Source organism: Leptonychotes weddellii, chromosome 3, assembly GCF_054177405.1.
Source record: "Leptonychotes weddellii isolate Sample4059 chromosome 3, ASM5417740v2, whole genome shotgun sequence".
NCBI lineage: Eukaryota > Metazoa > Chordata > Mammalia > Carnivora > Phocidae > Leptonychotes > Leptonychotes weddellii.
The window spans coordinates 40972594-40988708 of record NC_138371.1 but is presented as its reverse complement, the minus strand read 5'-3'; the positions used below and the strand labels follow the sequence as shown (position 1 = coordinate 40988708).

Here is a 16115-nt window from a genome sequence, read left to right as displayed (position 1 = left end):
TAAATGAGTCTTTCCACATAAACTTTTAGTAGTAACTTATGCTTCCTCTAAAGGTAGTCTGTGGTCAGTAGCAAACCAAAGTGGTAGGAAGCTAAAAATTTTGGGTATGTGAACTATTTGCTATGGTTTTACCCATTTCTGAAATGAGGATTAACATTTAACTCTTAACCTACAGATTTTTTTTCTTCATAATAGATACTTTTCGTGGTTGTGCTACCTAAAAATAGACGCTAATAAGCCTCCATGGATCCAAACAATGCTTATCTTCTGTTTTCCCATAAAAACAATGTCATGCTCAAACCTTGTTTGTATTCAAAAAGGGCAAAAGAAAAAACAGCAACATCTGTCACTTCAGGCAGCTGGCATTTGAGGACAGAATGGCAGAGGGCTAACAAGACAGTTTTTAATTCCCAACATACCTGATTCTGAATTTGCTTTGTAAAAATTCTTCAGAATTTTCTTCTAGGTTAAACGAGCATAAAAAAGGGTTTTGTTAAATGACTTTGTACATTTCACATACATATTGCTTATAGTGTGTGCCAATAAATTATACAGCATATTAGAGCAAAGAATTGGTCATCAAACTTGTTTTTGTAAAGAAACAAAATAGCTAAATAAACCTTTCCTTTTGCTCTCCTTAGTCCCTTTTTCCTGCAGGATAATTGTGAACAAAAATATATCTTTCTAAAAGTCTGCATTGCATAAAACTATACTAGAAGTCTGCAGTCCGAAACTCAGCGTGCTAAAACTGATGGTTAACTTCTTGTGGTTTTAACATAGGCACCTTTGCTTTGGGAGATTGACTTGTTCAAAGTATCTTCTTGGTGCTACTGAAAATGGCATTCTTTGCTGTTGGAATCTGCTCAGTTGTGCATGTAAGATTTTTTTTTTTTTTTTTTTTACTATAAAGTGATTTGACAAATCATATGATAAATGGCCATTAAATTTTGGCATTTTAGGACTTCTGGATCATATCTTCATGTCTCTATCCAGAGAGTACTTACAGTTTTTCACATGTCACATTATGCATCAAAATTTGAAGTGCTGAGCCTGTAAGGGATGTACATTATTTGTAATCTGCCTAATTGGCCATAAATTGATTTCCATTATCCTTGCCTTTCTCTGCCATGTATAACTTTCTGTTGTCCTCCATCTTCTCTATTCTCATAACAGCCTGAGGAATGTTTCTGCTGAAATGTAACCTGTATTAACATGCAGCATCCATGGCAGCTTTAAATTTGAATGTCTCTTTTCACAAGCCTCCTAACAAATGTGGACTTCGTTTTTACTCATTTTTACTTATTGGCATTTTACGCATTGGAGTATGCTTGGAAGGCGTGGTGGTTTAGTAATGAACATGTATGATACTCTGTTTATATATATTCTCTACAGTGATTCTTAACATTTTGCCCGTGTTAAGCTGCCAAAAGCACCAGACAGTAGTTGCACTGAAATAATAATAACCATTTCATAGTATGTGGGAGGAGTACTTGGTTGTTCTGCTTCCTGTCCCTTGCTCTAGTGCAGGCTTCCACAGACATTTTCAGTTTGTCTCCATGTGTTATTTGGAAGTATAATATCCCTCTTCCTAAGAATAATAGAATTGTCCCAGTAAAAATTGAGTACCTACTTTAAATAACAAGCTTAAAAAAGTTTCTGGTAAATCTCTTTCTAGAAATGAATTGTTCTTTTTTCCCGCCAGTGGAATGGAGTGCAAAATTAAACATTAGAGTTATGGAACCTGATCCTCATTCAGAGAATATTGCTGCAATCTCTCAGTCTTCGGTGGGTTCAGACTGTAAGTACAGACCATAGTTTAATAATAAGAGGAGATCTGTTACCTAAATTTTCTTTTTAACATCTTTAATATAAAGTGAGTCAAACTGCCTTTAAATCAAATGTTTATTTTAGGCCATTTTGCCAGAGGTACTGTCCTCTCTTGAGTTCTTACTGCAACATCTTGTTCTGTATGCACTCATACTGACTTCTCGGAGAGCTCCAGTACATCTCTCATTTTTCACCATGCCAGTCCCACTCCACATTCAGAACGTCCCAAGAGAGATTTTGCCCCTCTGAAGCATTTTAAGAAGCTTTAATCAATCTTCCTCCATCTTCTTGAAGCACTGTCTACAGATCGCTGTTCCAGTACTTAAGACAAAATATCACAATATTTTGGTGTCTGTCTTCTGCGGTTGGCCACCCTGGTCTCTGGAGCAGGGATTCTTCTTCCTCTTCTTCATCTTCATAGCCCTCATTCCTAACTGCTTGGCACATAGCAGGCATCCAGTAGATATTTGAATTAAAGCCTAAAATAATCATGACTTGGACCATTTACTCAATGGGGTAAGTCCCAGGATTAGTGTGGGCTGTCAACCTGAGGCTGGAACTAACCTTTGCATGCAAAATGTTATGGTCTGTTTGTTTTTTCCCTCTAGTGTTTGTATTTAAACCTAGTGAGCCAAGACCATTGTATATTCAAAAGAATATCTCCAGAGAGGAAGTCCAGTGGGGAGTGTTTGTTCCGCGAGATGTGCCTGAATCATTCACCTCAGAAGCTTACCAGTGGCTGAACAGATCCCAGTTTTACTTCCTAACAAAGTCACAGGTAACCATCCCACCTCAAAAAGGCAACCACTTTGTATATGTAATTTTCAGTTCATTTTATATTTGAAAGTAATAACTCATAACAGGTGGAACAGTAATACTAAAGGATTACTTCCCAAAAGAAGTAATCTAATATGCTCAATAAAACAGTATTACTAGTGTTAAGTGTATTAGCACAACTTTACCCCACACTTTTGAGGCTCTTTAAATATTGTTTGCATTATCTCCATGACAGCAAAAAAAAAAAACAAAATACTTTAAATGGTACTTATTAGTGTGTTTTTTTTTTTTTAATTTTAGTATTTGCTATAATAAAAACTGGCTTCAGTTTGATCCATCAGTTGAATCTGTTTCATTACCAGTTCTTAAATAAGTGTTCTCAGAACAATCTTGTAACTGTCACAGCAATTATGTTTTAAGCCTTCTATTACTTTTCTTTGGGCAGATATATATATGTGTGTATATATATCAAGATGAAAAATGGACCTCATTTTTTAACTATAACATTTTTATTTAGATTTTACATCATTAATCTCTCTTTTCAGAGTTTATTGACATTCAGTACAAAGTCTCCAGAAGAGAAACTCACACCAACAAGCAAACAGGTATGTTTTAGCCACTCATGGTGCAGACTGCATTGCCTCCCTACAGAGATAACCTTATCTGTTTGAATTTAGCTATGAGAAAAATGTTCCACCTGCCCTAACATGGAATTAAACATACACTTGAAAGCTACTTTGCCTCTTTGAGGTTATATTTACTCTTCTAAAATATAGTTTTAATTTGTAACATCAAAAATATATGCTTGTGATTTGAGTCAAATAGTTATACAAGACTTTCAGGAAAACTTCCTAACACCACTGCCATTACCCGCAAAGATAATCACTTTCAACTCTTTTAGCTGGAGTTTTTATTTGCCTTCCTAAGAAACATGTTTATATTGCTAATTCTGGATTTTTCAGATTTAATTATTGTCTGTTTACTGATTATTCAAGTTATTACTCTTTTTCACACCACCACTTCCCCCATGTACATAACACACACACCTTTCCTATTCCTCAGTTTTCTCAGTATAGATAAATCAGGTCCGTATTCGTTATAACTGTGTAAACACAGTTGAGTCATGTAGTAACCAGACAGATTGTTTTCTTTTATTTGCAACACTGTTTTCTCTGGAGTTAATGATTGCCACCTTCTTATTTGCATAGTTTTCTATTTATTTCTCATCTAATTCACCCCCAAACTCAAGTTGTTTAAATCTCCTCTCAGTATTTCAGATATATTAGGTATTCTTTCAAGTCTTGAAGGAATATTTCCAAGAGCCTCTGACTTGCTTCAATCTGGACCGATTGCTCTATGAATACCTGCTGCCCAGGAGGCATAGGATCTACATTCGCCATCAGTTGGGGAATCATTTCACTTCTAGCTTTCCCCTTGCTTCGATCACTTCTTTGCTTTGGTATGAAGCACATTCTGTTAGTGCCATGTGAGGCAAATTTAAGACGTTGTGTGTTTGGAAATGTTTCTCTTCTCCCACTTGATTGGTTGGTCGAGTTATAAAGTTATAGGTTGAAAATCATTTTCTCTTAGAACTTTGAAGGTATTGTCCTATTTTATAGCTTTGGGTGTTATTAGAAGTCTAATACCATTCTTATTCCTGTTCCTTTATGTGTAAACTAGCTTTATTATCCTCTGAAAACTTAACTGAATTTGTTCAACAATTTTTTGTTGAACCTCAATAAGCCAGGGTCTGTTCTAGATGCTTGGAATACACCAGTGAGGTAACATTCAATTCTCTAAACTTAACAGTGTTCACAATCTAGCAGGAAAATACAACAAGCATTAAATAAGTGAAATGTAGTACTTTAGAAGTGATAAGAATAATGGGTGGAGGAATAGAGGAAAAGGGTGTGGGGTGCAGCTTGCCATTTTATGTAGGCCAGGCAAAGTAGGCCTTGTGAATAAAATAGAATTTGGCTTTTCCTCTGAGTAATATGTGGAGCCCCTTGGAGAGTTTTAATCCAAGAAATGACAAGAATGAATTACTTCTTTTCCTTCATTTTCTGTTCTTTTTCTGGAACCCTTGTTATTTAGTGCTGAACTATCATCTATTTTCTTTGTTTTCTGGGAGATTGTTTCATTTTTATCATCTAATCTGCTTTTTTCCTGTTTTGCATAGTCCCATTTCTATCATTTGTTTGTTTTCCATCTGTTTTAGTCTCTTTCATTTCACAGGTTTTCATCAGAATCTCATGATTCTCGACTGTCTGCTTTTATTTAAAAGTGATCCAAAAAGCCATTTGGAAGGTCTCTGCCTAGGTGGAATTTGTCTGCTGGCCTCTACCACTGGCTGTTTTTGAGAAAGTCTCCAAAGTCATTATTTTTAGGTTTTTTGTCTTAGGCTGGTCAGATTGCCCAGATAAAATTCTTCTAAATTCTTGCCTGGAGGCTAGCAGCCTGGAAGCACCCTCTATGAAGCACAGCTGCCTTCAGCTGTGAAGACACTGCCACCAAGCCCCCCAGGCAGTTCAGTTTAAAGACACACTTTTGTTCCACTCTCCAGAGAATGTACTTCCAGCCCTCTCTTGGGGCTCAGAAGGAGATCTAGGAATATGAATGCTCTCTAAATGGACTTTCAGCCAGGCTACCCGGTTATTGTTAGCCTTTTTCCAAGGTACTATTAGTACCAATTCCTGAGCATTTGCAGGATTCAGCAATATAAATTGGGATGTTTCTTGGCTTTCCCCCCAGCCAGCTTAGAATTCTTTCTCAGGTCTACTAAGTTACCTACTACCCTTGAACTTGCTTTCCACCTTCCAGCATCTTACTCACCCATTTTCTTTCTCACTGTGGGTTTATGTCCTTTTGAAAACCCATTTGCTGTCATTTCATTGGGGGAGAAGCAGTAGTGTGTATTTTTTCTGTCATCTAAGTGTGCACTGTTAGCTTTTTCCCTAATAAATGGGCTGCTGGGCCTCAGTTGCTTTACCTGTAAAGTGAAAAGAATCATACCAGATAATTTTTAAAGTTCCTTTCATCCCTGACATTTTAGGACTGCAACACTTTTTATTGAGTCCAAGGCAGTTCCTCCTTTTTAATTGAAGAAATTTTCCTTTGTCTTAAATCCTTATAGCTACTAGCAGAAGAAAGTCTTCCAGCAACACCGTTTTATTTCATATTGGGAAAGCACAGGGAACAGCAGGATGAAAAAATAAATGAGGCTTTGGAGAGTGAACTAGTACAACTACCCTTAACAGAAAACATATCTGCAATTAGTGAGGTAAGTAATTCACAACATGAAACAGATTAAATACATTAAAGCACCTTAAGTTAGAGTTTCTATAATTTGTAACATAACTTTTTTAAGATTTATTTGAGAGAGAGAGAGTGTGTGTATGTGAGCAGGGGGAGGGGCAGAAGGGGAGAGAGAAAACCTTTCACAGCCTGACACAGGGCTCCATCTCACCACCCTAAGATCAGGACCTGAGCCGAAATCAAGTCAGGTGCTTAAGACCGAGCCACCCAGGCGCCCCTGTAACAGATAACTTTTGAATAATTATTTATATACTGTGCGGTTCTAATACGCAAACCAAATAACATAAATTTATGATTCTAGATTACTGTGGTCTGAACTGACAGGAGGGGAGAGAGGATTGTTTGTATAATTGTCAGAAGGCAGGCATAAATTTTTTTTTGGTTTGGTTTTACTGTGGAGAAAGCCTGTTGCATTTAGCTGGTGGCATTAAGTCTTTTTAAATGAAGCCCTATTTTTCTGGTTTTTTTACTCTAGCTTCTTCATACTCCAGCCCATGTATTGCCATCTGCTTCTTTCCTGTGCTCCAAGTTTGTAAATTCACTGCTGCTGTCTAAGGAGACAAAGAGGTAAAGCAGTTTTTAAAATATGTTTAGATACTGTTTTGGGAAACAGGATAGTTTGTTACCCTTTCTTAGAGTATTCTTAAACTGTGACCCTTCAACAGTGTGTGGGGTAGGACCACCGACCCCCTGCATAGTCGAAAATCCACACATAACTTATGACTCCCATAAAACTTAACTACTAATGCCTGATGGTGCTTGGAAGTCTTAATAACAAACAGTTAACACACAATTTATATGTTATGTATATTATATACTGTATTCTTATAATAAAGTAAGCTAGAGAAATTAAAATCATACAGAAGAGAAAATAAATTTACAGTATTATATCAAATCCATGTATAAGTGATGGGTGCAGTCCAAATCCATGTTGTTGAAGGTCAACTGTATTTCTCTTTATTTTAGCCTTAATATGCAGTTAAAGGACAGAGGACTATTAAACCAAGTGAATAAAATACATTGAAAATAATTATTAGATCTCGTGTGTATGGTTTAAGGAATTGATATAACTAAAAATTACACTTTGTAAATTCATCTATTCTTTTATAAGAACCCATTTTTGAAGTGCACTCAATAACAAGATTTTTCATTTACTTTCCCTGTATGGTTATAATTCTACGTAGGTGTCTTAAATTAGAAAGTTATTTAGAAACTTTTTAAGTAATAGTTTATATTTTATTCTCTTATCATGAAAGTGGTGAAGAATTCCCTGATGATGTAGATATGGAAGAAGAAAAAGAAAGTGATGATTCAGATGAAGAAAATGATTTTACTGAAAAGACCCAGGATACAAACGACACAGATTTGGGAGAAGACATTATACACCAGTTGTCAAAATCTGAAGAAAAAGAACTAAGAAGATTCAGGAAGGTAGACTACAGCTGGATAACTGTTCTTTGAGCCTTGGAGATGGAAGGTTCTTGCATTTTGTTTTGTTTTTTTTTTTTAATTATATATTGATACTCCAAAAACATCTACTTGATGTTATTTCTCTACTTGATGTTATTTCTCTCCTTAAAATATTAAATATGAAGAGGCTTTACTTTTTAAATAATTGGTAATACAAAGCTGTGTTTGCATCATGCATTAGAGTTGCTGGGTGCATGCATATACACACCATCTCATTTTTATTTTGAGTTACATCAGCCTTAGAAATATCTAGCAATTTTCTTCACAAGCAATTATAGCGTATGTCGCCTTATCTGCAAGTTGGAGATATAAAAAAGTTTTGAAAATCAAAAGTTTTTGTTGATGATATTGTTAACAGCAAAATTTACTTGGTGGCCAATAGGACCTAAACAGATGTGTTGTTTTCTTTAGTCCTGCTTCATACATCTTAGTGTGTTTATTACTCAGAGAAATAATTTGATTATGTGGTGTTCCACAGACCACACCGAGGGTATTAAATCATAATAATAATATGGGCCGCCTAAAATCTGAAAAATTCTAAAGTGAAATCATTTGGCACCAAGCCTTTCAGATAAGGGCTTATCTAACTCTACTTGGAAAGCCTTGGAAGATATAAGAAGAGCTGATATTACTTTGTCAGTGTTATGGGTGTAGGAACAACTACTTTTTAACCAAAGTCCCATTGCTAGTAGACTAGGATCCAAGCCTCTGTATTATATTTAAGTAGTGAGGTGACTATTTTTTAACCATTTAGCATTTGGAGTTTTCCTATTTTACTCCTATTAAATTGACATTAAAAAGTTAACACAAAAACAGTAAAGTATACAACTTTACAGTCCAAGATAGTGTCATAGGAAGACCCTGAACTCACCTCCTCTACAGAACACACCAAATCTATACCTGTTTCTGGAGCACTTCCTCCAGAAGAACTGAGGGCTGACTGAACAGCTTCTGCACAACAAAAGACAGACTACATACAGAACAGCAAGAGAGACAGTAATGAAGAGAACACCTACCCCCAACACTGCAAACTGCAGTGGGGTGAGATAATACTGAAGAACCACATGCAAGCAGATTTGTCTGCCCTGGGGCACAGGAACAAAAGCCATGGTTTAAAAGAGCAACTAGAATGTAAGTATTCAGCCCTAGAACTGCCAACCGGTGGGAGAGCTGCTGGAACTTTCTCCAAGTTGGAGGGCCTGGTGGGTTTATGTTCTCTCTCCATATTGGATAGCATGGATGGGAGTAAGGTCAGGGCACCCTAACCAGCCTACCACTTCAGTGAGTCCCTGGCCCCTAGCCCATACCAGCCCCAGCCATCCCACCAAAGTGGCCCCAGTGTGGTATACACTGGACACCCCTGTTCAGGCCTCATTGTGGTTCCAGGCATCTTGCCAAGGTGACATGGGTGCAAAGCACCCTGGAACACTCCAAGCCCAGACATCCTACCAGGGCAGCCCCAGCAGAGTGAACTGGGATCTCCAGCCCATGCCAGCCACAGCGCCAGCCAGCCAAAGTCGCCAGGCATACACAGTTTATATAGAAGATGACCATACACAAGACCATTCAAGTTTAGGAGAAGTAGCTGATCCACTTAATATATAGACACATACACAGAAAGTCAAGCAAATTGAGACAGAATATGCTCCAAATGAACAAGACAAAACCTCAGAGAACTAAGTGAAATGGTGATAGGCAATATGCCTGATAGAATTTGAAGTAATGATCATAAAGATGCTCACCAGACTGGAAAGAAGAGTAGAATAACTCAACTTCAATAAAGAGAAAATACAGAAAACCAATTAGAGTTGAATGCAATAACTGAAATGAAAAATAAACTAGAGGGAATCAACAGAGAATGCAGAAGAATAGATCAGCAATCTGGAAGACAGGCTAATGGAAAGCACCCAAGCTGAACATAAAAAAAAAAAAAATTTACAAACTGAAGATAGGATAAGGAATATGTTGGACAACATCAAGCCAACAAACATTCACATATAGGGGGCCCCAAAAGAAAAAAGTTTCAGGCAGAAAACTTATTTGAAGAGAGAATAGCTGGAAACTTTTCTAACCTGAAGAAGGAAGACACCCAGGTTCAGAAAGCACAAAGAGTTCCAAACAAAATGAAACCAAGGAGGTCGATACCAAGACACATAATTAAAATGTCAAAGATTCGGGGCACCTGGGTGACTCAGTTGGTTAAACGTCTGCTTTCAGCTCAGGTTATGATCCCAGGGTCCTGGGATTGAGCCCCACATTGGGATCTCTGCACGGTGGGGAGTCTGCTTGTGCTCTCCTGCTCTCTGTCAAATAAAATCTTTAAAAAAAAAATAAAAAATGTCAAAGATTAAAGATAGAGAATTTTAAAAGCAGCAAGAGAGGCAAATAGTCGTGTAAAAGGGAAACCCCACAAGGCTATCAGCTGATTTTTCAGCAGAAACTGCAGGTCAGAAGGGAGTGACATGATTTATTGAAAGTGCTGAAAGGAGGGGCACCTGGGTGGCTCAGTTGTTAAGCGTCTGCCTTCGGCTCAGGTCATGATCCCAGGGTCCTGGGATCGAGCCCCACATCAGGCTCCCTGCTCAGTGGGAAGCCTGCTTCTCCCTCTCCACCATTTGTGTTCCCTCTCTCGCTGTGTCTCTCTGTCAAATAAAAAGTAAAATCTTTAAAAAAAAAAAAAAAATGCTGAAAGGAAAAAAACCCTACAACCAACGATACTCTACCTAGCAAGGTTATCATTCAGAATTGAAGGAGAAATAAAGTTTCCCAGATAAATAAAAGTTAAAGGACTTCATCACCACTAAACAGGCCTTATAAGAAATGTTAAAAGGAGGTTCTTTAAATGAAAAAGAAAAAAAGTAGAAATAGGAAAATTATGAATAAAGATAGAAAACGTTTATACATGAAACATGGAGTAAAAGTTCTTTTAGAATGTGTTCAAACAAGTGATTATCAACAATATAGACTATACTTAGAATGTCATAGATGAACCTCATGGTAACCACAAACCCAAAACCTATAATAGGTACACAAAAAATAAAAAGCCAAGCATAACATTAAAGAAAATCATCAATCACAAGGAAAGCAGGCAAGAGAAGAAAGGAACAGAGAAGTACTAAGAAAACCAGAAAGCAACAATGGCAGTAAGTACATACCTATTAATAATTAACCTTAAATGGTCTAAATACTTCAATCCAAAGACATAGAGTGGTGGAGGAAAGAAAGATTTATATGCTGCCTATAAGAGACTTCAGACCTTAAGATACAGACAAATGGGAGTGAAAGAGAGTAACAATATTTATATTAGACAAAACAGACTTTAAAACAAAAACTATAGCAAGAGACAAGGGCATTACCTAATGATAAAAGGATCAATCCAACAAAAAGATAAAACAACTGTAAATCCCTATGCACCCAACATTAGAGCAACTAAGTACATAAAGCAACTATTAACAGACATAAAGGGAGAAGTTGATAGTATTAATAAAAGAATAGTAGGAAATTTTAACACCCCACTTACATCAATGGATAGATCACCCAGGCAGAAAATCGATAAGGAAACTGTTTTTGAACAACACATTAGACCAAATGGGCTTAACAGATATATTCAGAACATAGCATCCAAAAACATCAGAACACACATTCTTTTCAAGTGCACATGGAACATTCTCCAGGATAGATGACATGTTAGGCCACAAAACAAGTCTTAACTAAATTTTTTTTTAAAGATTTTATTTATTTGAGAGAGAGTGAGAGGGCAAGGCAGACTCCCCGATGAGCAAAGAGCCTGATGGGCTCGATCCCAGGACCCTGAGATTATGACCCGAGCCGAAGGCAGATGCTTAACTGACTGAGCCACCCAGGTGCCCCAAGTCTTACTAAATTTTTTTTTTTTAAAGATTTTATTTATTTGACAGAGAAAGACACAGCGAGAGAGGGAACACAAACGGGGAGTGGGAGAGGGAGAAGCAGACTCCCTGCCAAGCAGGGAGCCCGATGCGGGACTTGATCCAGGGACTCCAGGATCATGACCTGAGCCGAAGGCAGTCGCTTAACCAACTGAGCCACCCAGGCGCCCAAGTCTTACTAAATTTAAGACTGAATTCATAACACATCTTTTCTAACCACTATGGCAAGAAACTAAAAATCACAAGGAAAAAAAAATGCTACTAAACAACCAATGGGTTAATGAAGAAATTAAAAACATGGAGGAAAATGAAAACTGTCCAAAGTCCTTGGGACACAGTGAAAACAGTTCTAAGGAAAATTTATAGCAATCCAGTCCTACCTCAAGAAACAAAAATCTCAAACAATCTAACCTTATACCTAAAGGAACAAAAAAAACCAACAAAAAACAAAGCCCAAGATAGTAGGCAGGAAATAATAAAAATCAGAACAGAAATAAGTGAAATACAGACAAAGTAGAAAATACCAAACCAAGAGCTGTTTCTTTCAAAAGATAAAATTGATGAAACTTCAGCCACACTCATCAAGAAAAATAGAGTACAGAAAATCAGAAATAAAAGACATAACCACCACCACCACCACAAAAATACAAAGGATTTTAAGAGACTACTACAAAAAGTTATATGCCAACAAATCAGACAACCTAGAAGAATTCCTAGAAATATAGTCTTCCAAAACAATCAGGAATAAGAAATCTGAAAAACAACTACTAGTAACAAAATTGAATTTGTAATCAAAAAACTCCCTAAAAACGGAAGTCCAGGACCAGAGGGGTTCACAGTGAATTTTACCAGACATTTAAAGAGGAGTTAATACCTATTCTAAAACTATTCCAAAAAATTGAAGAGGAAGGAAAGATTCCAAATAAATTCTACAAGGCCAACATTACCCTGATACCAAACCAGACAAAGACATTACAAAAAGGAAAACTACAGACCAGTATCCCTGATGAACATAATGCAAAAATCCTCAACAAAATATTAGCAAACTATTCAATAATACATTGAAAGTATCATCTACAAAATAAAGTGGAATTTATTTGGCCAATGCAAGGAAGCTTCAATATTCACAAATCAACATGATACATTATCAAAATAAAGGATAAAAATCAGATCTCAATATTTGAAGAGCATTTGACAAAATTCAACATCCATTCATGAGAAAACTCAACAAGTGGGTGTAGAGGGAACATACCTAAACATAATTAAGGCATTATATGAAAAACAGCTAACATACTCCAGTGAAAAACTGAGTTTTTTTCTAAGAACAGGAATAAGACAACGATGTCCACTCATCACTTTTACTCAACATATTAGAAGTCCTAGCCACAGCAACCAGACAAGAAAAAGAAAAGATACTCAAATTGGTAAGGAAGAAGTTAAACTATCACTATTTGCAGACAACATAAAATATTTTACATAGGACCTAAAGACTTCAATACAAAACTATTAGGAATAATAAATGAATTAAGTAACATTGCAGTACAAAACTAATACACACAAATCAGTTGTGTTTTCATACACTAATAACAAAGTAGCAGAAAGAGAAATTGAAAAAACAATCCCATTTATAATTGCATCAAAAATAACAAAATACCTAGAAATAAACATAACCATGAAGGTGAAAGGCCTTTACTCTGAAAACTATAAAACACTCTTATGAAAGAGATTGAAGACAACACAAACAAATGGAAAGATATTCCATGCTCATGGATTGGAAAAATTAATATTCAAATGTCCATGCTACCCACAGCAATCTATACATTCAATGCAATCCCTACAAAATACCAGCAGCATTTTTCACAGAATTAGACCAAATAATAAAATTTATATGGAAACTCAAAAGACCCTGAATAGCCAAAGCAATCTTGAAAGAACAAATGGAGGTATCACATTCCCAGATTTCAAAATATACTACAAATCTGTAATAATCAAAACAATATGGAACTGGCACAAAGATAAGACACATAGATCAATGGAACAGAGAGCCCAGAAATAAACCGATGCTTATATGGCCAACTAATATACAGCAAAGGAGGTAAGAATATACAATGGGGAAAAGATGGACTATTTAATAAATGGTGCTGGGAAAACTGGACTGGACAGCTACTTGCAAAAGAATGAAACTGAACCAGTTATACCATACACAAAAATCAGAATGGATTAAAGACATAAATGTAAGACTTGAAGCCATAAAACTCCTGGAAGAAAACATAGGCAGTAATTTCTCTGACATCAGCAATAGCAACATTTTTCTAGATAGGTCTCCTGAGGCTAGGGAAACAAAAACGAAAATAAACTATTGGGACTACACCAAAACAAAAAGCTTTTACACAGCAAAGGAAACCATCAACCAAAAGGCAACCTGCTGAATGGGAGAGAGATTTGCAAATGACATCTCTGATAAGGGCTTAATATCCAAAATATATAAAGAACTTCTACAAGTCAACACCGTAACAAACAATCCAATTAAAAATGGGCAGAGGACCTGAATAGACATTTTTCCAAAGAAGACTACAGATGACAGACTCATGAAAAGATGCTCAACATCACTCACTAATCAACAGAGAAATACAAATCAAAACCACATGAGATACTACCTAGACCAGCTAAAGTCAAAAAGACAAGAAATAACAAGTATTAAAAAGGATGTTGAGAGAAAGGAACCCTCATGAACTGTCAGTGGGAATGTAAATTGGTACAGGCATTGTGGAAAATAGTATGGAGGTCCTCAAAAAATTTTAAAGTAGAAATACCAAATGATCCAGTAATTCCACTACTGGGTATTTATCCAAACAAAAAGAAAACACTAATTTGAAAAGATATATGCACCCCTGTGTTTACTGTAGCATTATTTACAATAGCCAAGATATGGGGAGCAACCTAAGTATCCATTGACAGATGAATGGATAAAGAAGATGTAGGGTGTGTGTGTGTGTGTGTGTGTGTGTGTGTGCACGCACATGCGCACATGTGTCTGTGTAAAAAATGGAATATTACCCAGCCATAAGAAAGAACAAGATCTTGCATTTGTGACATGGATGGAGCTAGAGGGTATTATACTAAGTGAAATGAATCAGAAAGATAAATACCATAAGATTTCATTTACATGTGGAATCTTAAAAACAACATAAATGAACAGACCCATTCAGAGAATAAATTGATGGTTGTCAGAGGGAAGGAGGTAGGAGGATGGGCAAAATGGGTGAAGAGGAATGGGAGATACAGGCTTTCAGTTATGGCATGAATTAGTCATGAGGATAAAAGTTTCCACATAGGGAATATAATCAATGATATTGTAATAGTGTTGTATGGTGACAGATGATTGCCTCTGGTGAGCATAGAGTTGTTGCATCACCATGTTGTACACCTGAAACTAATATAACATTGTGTGTCAACTATACCTCAATTAAAAACAAAACAGTAAAGTATACAAATCGTAAGAGCACATCTCAACAAATATTAACAAAAATGCTATAAATGGCTTTTCAGTGTGTTTGAGTCAGTATCCAAGGCCTATACAATTTTTTTAAATAATAGCAAGATTGAGATGTAACTCACACACTATACAATTCACTCATTTAAAGTGTACAATTCAGTAGTTTTTTAGAATATTCACAGTTGTATATCATCACCACAATCAGTTTCAGATTATTTTCATCACCCCAAAACTCAGTGCATTAGCTATCACTTCCCATTTCTCCCAACCTACCCCATCCTACACCTTAGGCAAAGATAATACTTCTGTCCTTTCAGATTTGTTTATATGGACATTTCATATAAATGGAATCCTATCATATATGTGGTCTTTTTTGGCTGGTTTCTTTCCTTTAGCATTCGTGCTATACTATGAATCAGTACATCATTCCTTTTTATTATTTTCATTTCTCCTGGGTATAGACCTAAGAGTGGAATTACCGAGTTACTTGGTACGTCTGTGTTTAACTTTTTGAAGAATCACAAGACTTACAAATCAGTCACAGAATTTTACATTATTTACATTATGTGGAACATTCATTGTTCCATAATCTGGTCCATTAAATTTAGGTCCCTTTGCAGGGTTATTTTTTGAGGCCAGTCTTTGAGGTTTTTTTCTGATCCCAGGAGGATGCTTTTTAGCTGTCTCTTCCTGTTTCTCTCTGGTAAACTAGCTGGTTTATAGTTTAGTTTATTGCACTGATGGAGCTACTTACAAACCTCATCTTAATTGCTTACCACCAAAATCTCCATTGTTTTCAGGGACACCCTTAGGCTCGAACTTTATTTCAAATAATGTCAGAGCTCTCTATTCTTATGGATTGACCCTGGGCAAAATCTGTCAGCCACTGCTCCAGAACTAGGGTAGACACAATGGCCCCTTCTCTCATAGTGACACCCTGCTTTACAAACTGGGAGGGACAACACCCTCGACTTTGCTTATTTGCTCATCTCTCCTCTTGGAACCTTTGCCCTAAGCAAGGTGGGGTAGGGATGACCAGGACTCCAGTATTCTCAGCCTGCTCTCAGCCTAGGGAGTAGGGCATAATGACATAGTTACAAATAAATTTCATTATTTTGCCATATTGATGCTGACATGGTACTTCCAAGTTTAAGAAATACTTATTTTTTTGCAGCTATATATGAAAGATTCCATAGTTTCAAATCAAATAAATTTAGAACATATCTTTTTAAAATAATTATTATACAATCTGAGTAGTTACTTTGTATGGATTTAATTACTTTTTCTAAAAAGTTGTTCACTCTAACACTAAAACATGACAA

The 16115-nt window shown here is 36.4% G+C and overlaps 1 protein-coding gene and 1 long non-coding RNA gene across 3 annotated transcripts in view; one reads left to right on the top strand and one right to left on the bottom strand.

The window, feature by feature from the left end:
* Positions 1 to 2437, bottom strand: part of LOC115943012 (uncharacterized) — a 221002-nt gene extending 218565 nt beyond the window's left edge. For both annotated transcript variants that reach the window (XR_014143465.1, XR_014143466.1), the window contains exon 1: positions 1952 to 2437. This is a non-coding gene — a long non-coding RNA (uncharacterized LOC115943012). The remainder of the gene's footprint in view (positions 1 to 1951) is intronic.
* The window catches only part of WDR75 (WD repeat domain 75), a 33713-nt gene extending 26260 nt beyond the window's left edge, over positions 1 to 7453 (top strand). The window contains exons 15-21 of the mRNA XM_081813986.1: positions 781 to 875; positions 1703 to 1798; positions 2436 to 2605; positions 3150 to 3209; positions 5738 to 5884; positions 6395 to 6486; positions 7176 to 7453. Coding sequence (XP_081670112.1) covers positions 781 to 875; positions 1703 to 1798; positions 2436 to 2605; positions 3150 to 3209; positions 5738 to 5884; positions 6395 to 6486; positions 7176 to 7380 — 865 coding nt within the window. The 3' untranslated portion in view covers positions 7381 to 7453. The remainder of the gene's footprint in view (positions 1 to 780; positions 876 to 1702; positions 1799 to 2435; positions 2606 to 3149; positions 3210 to 5737; positions 5885 to 6394; positions 6487 to 7175) is intronic.
* The last annotated feature ends 8662 nt before the right edge of the window (positions 7454 to 16115 follow it).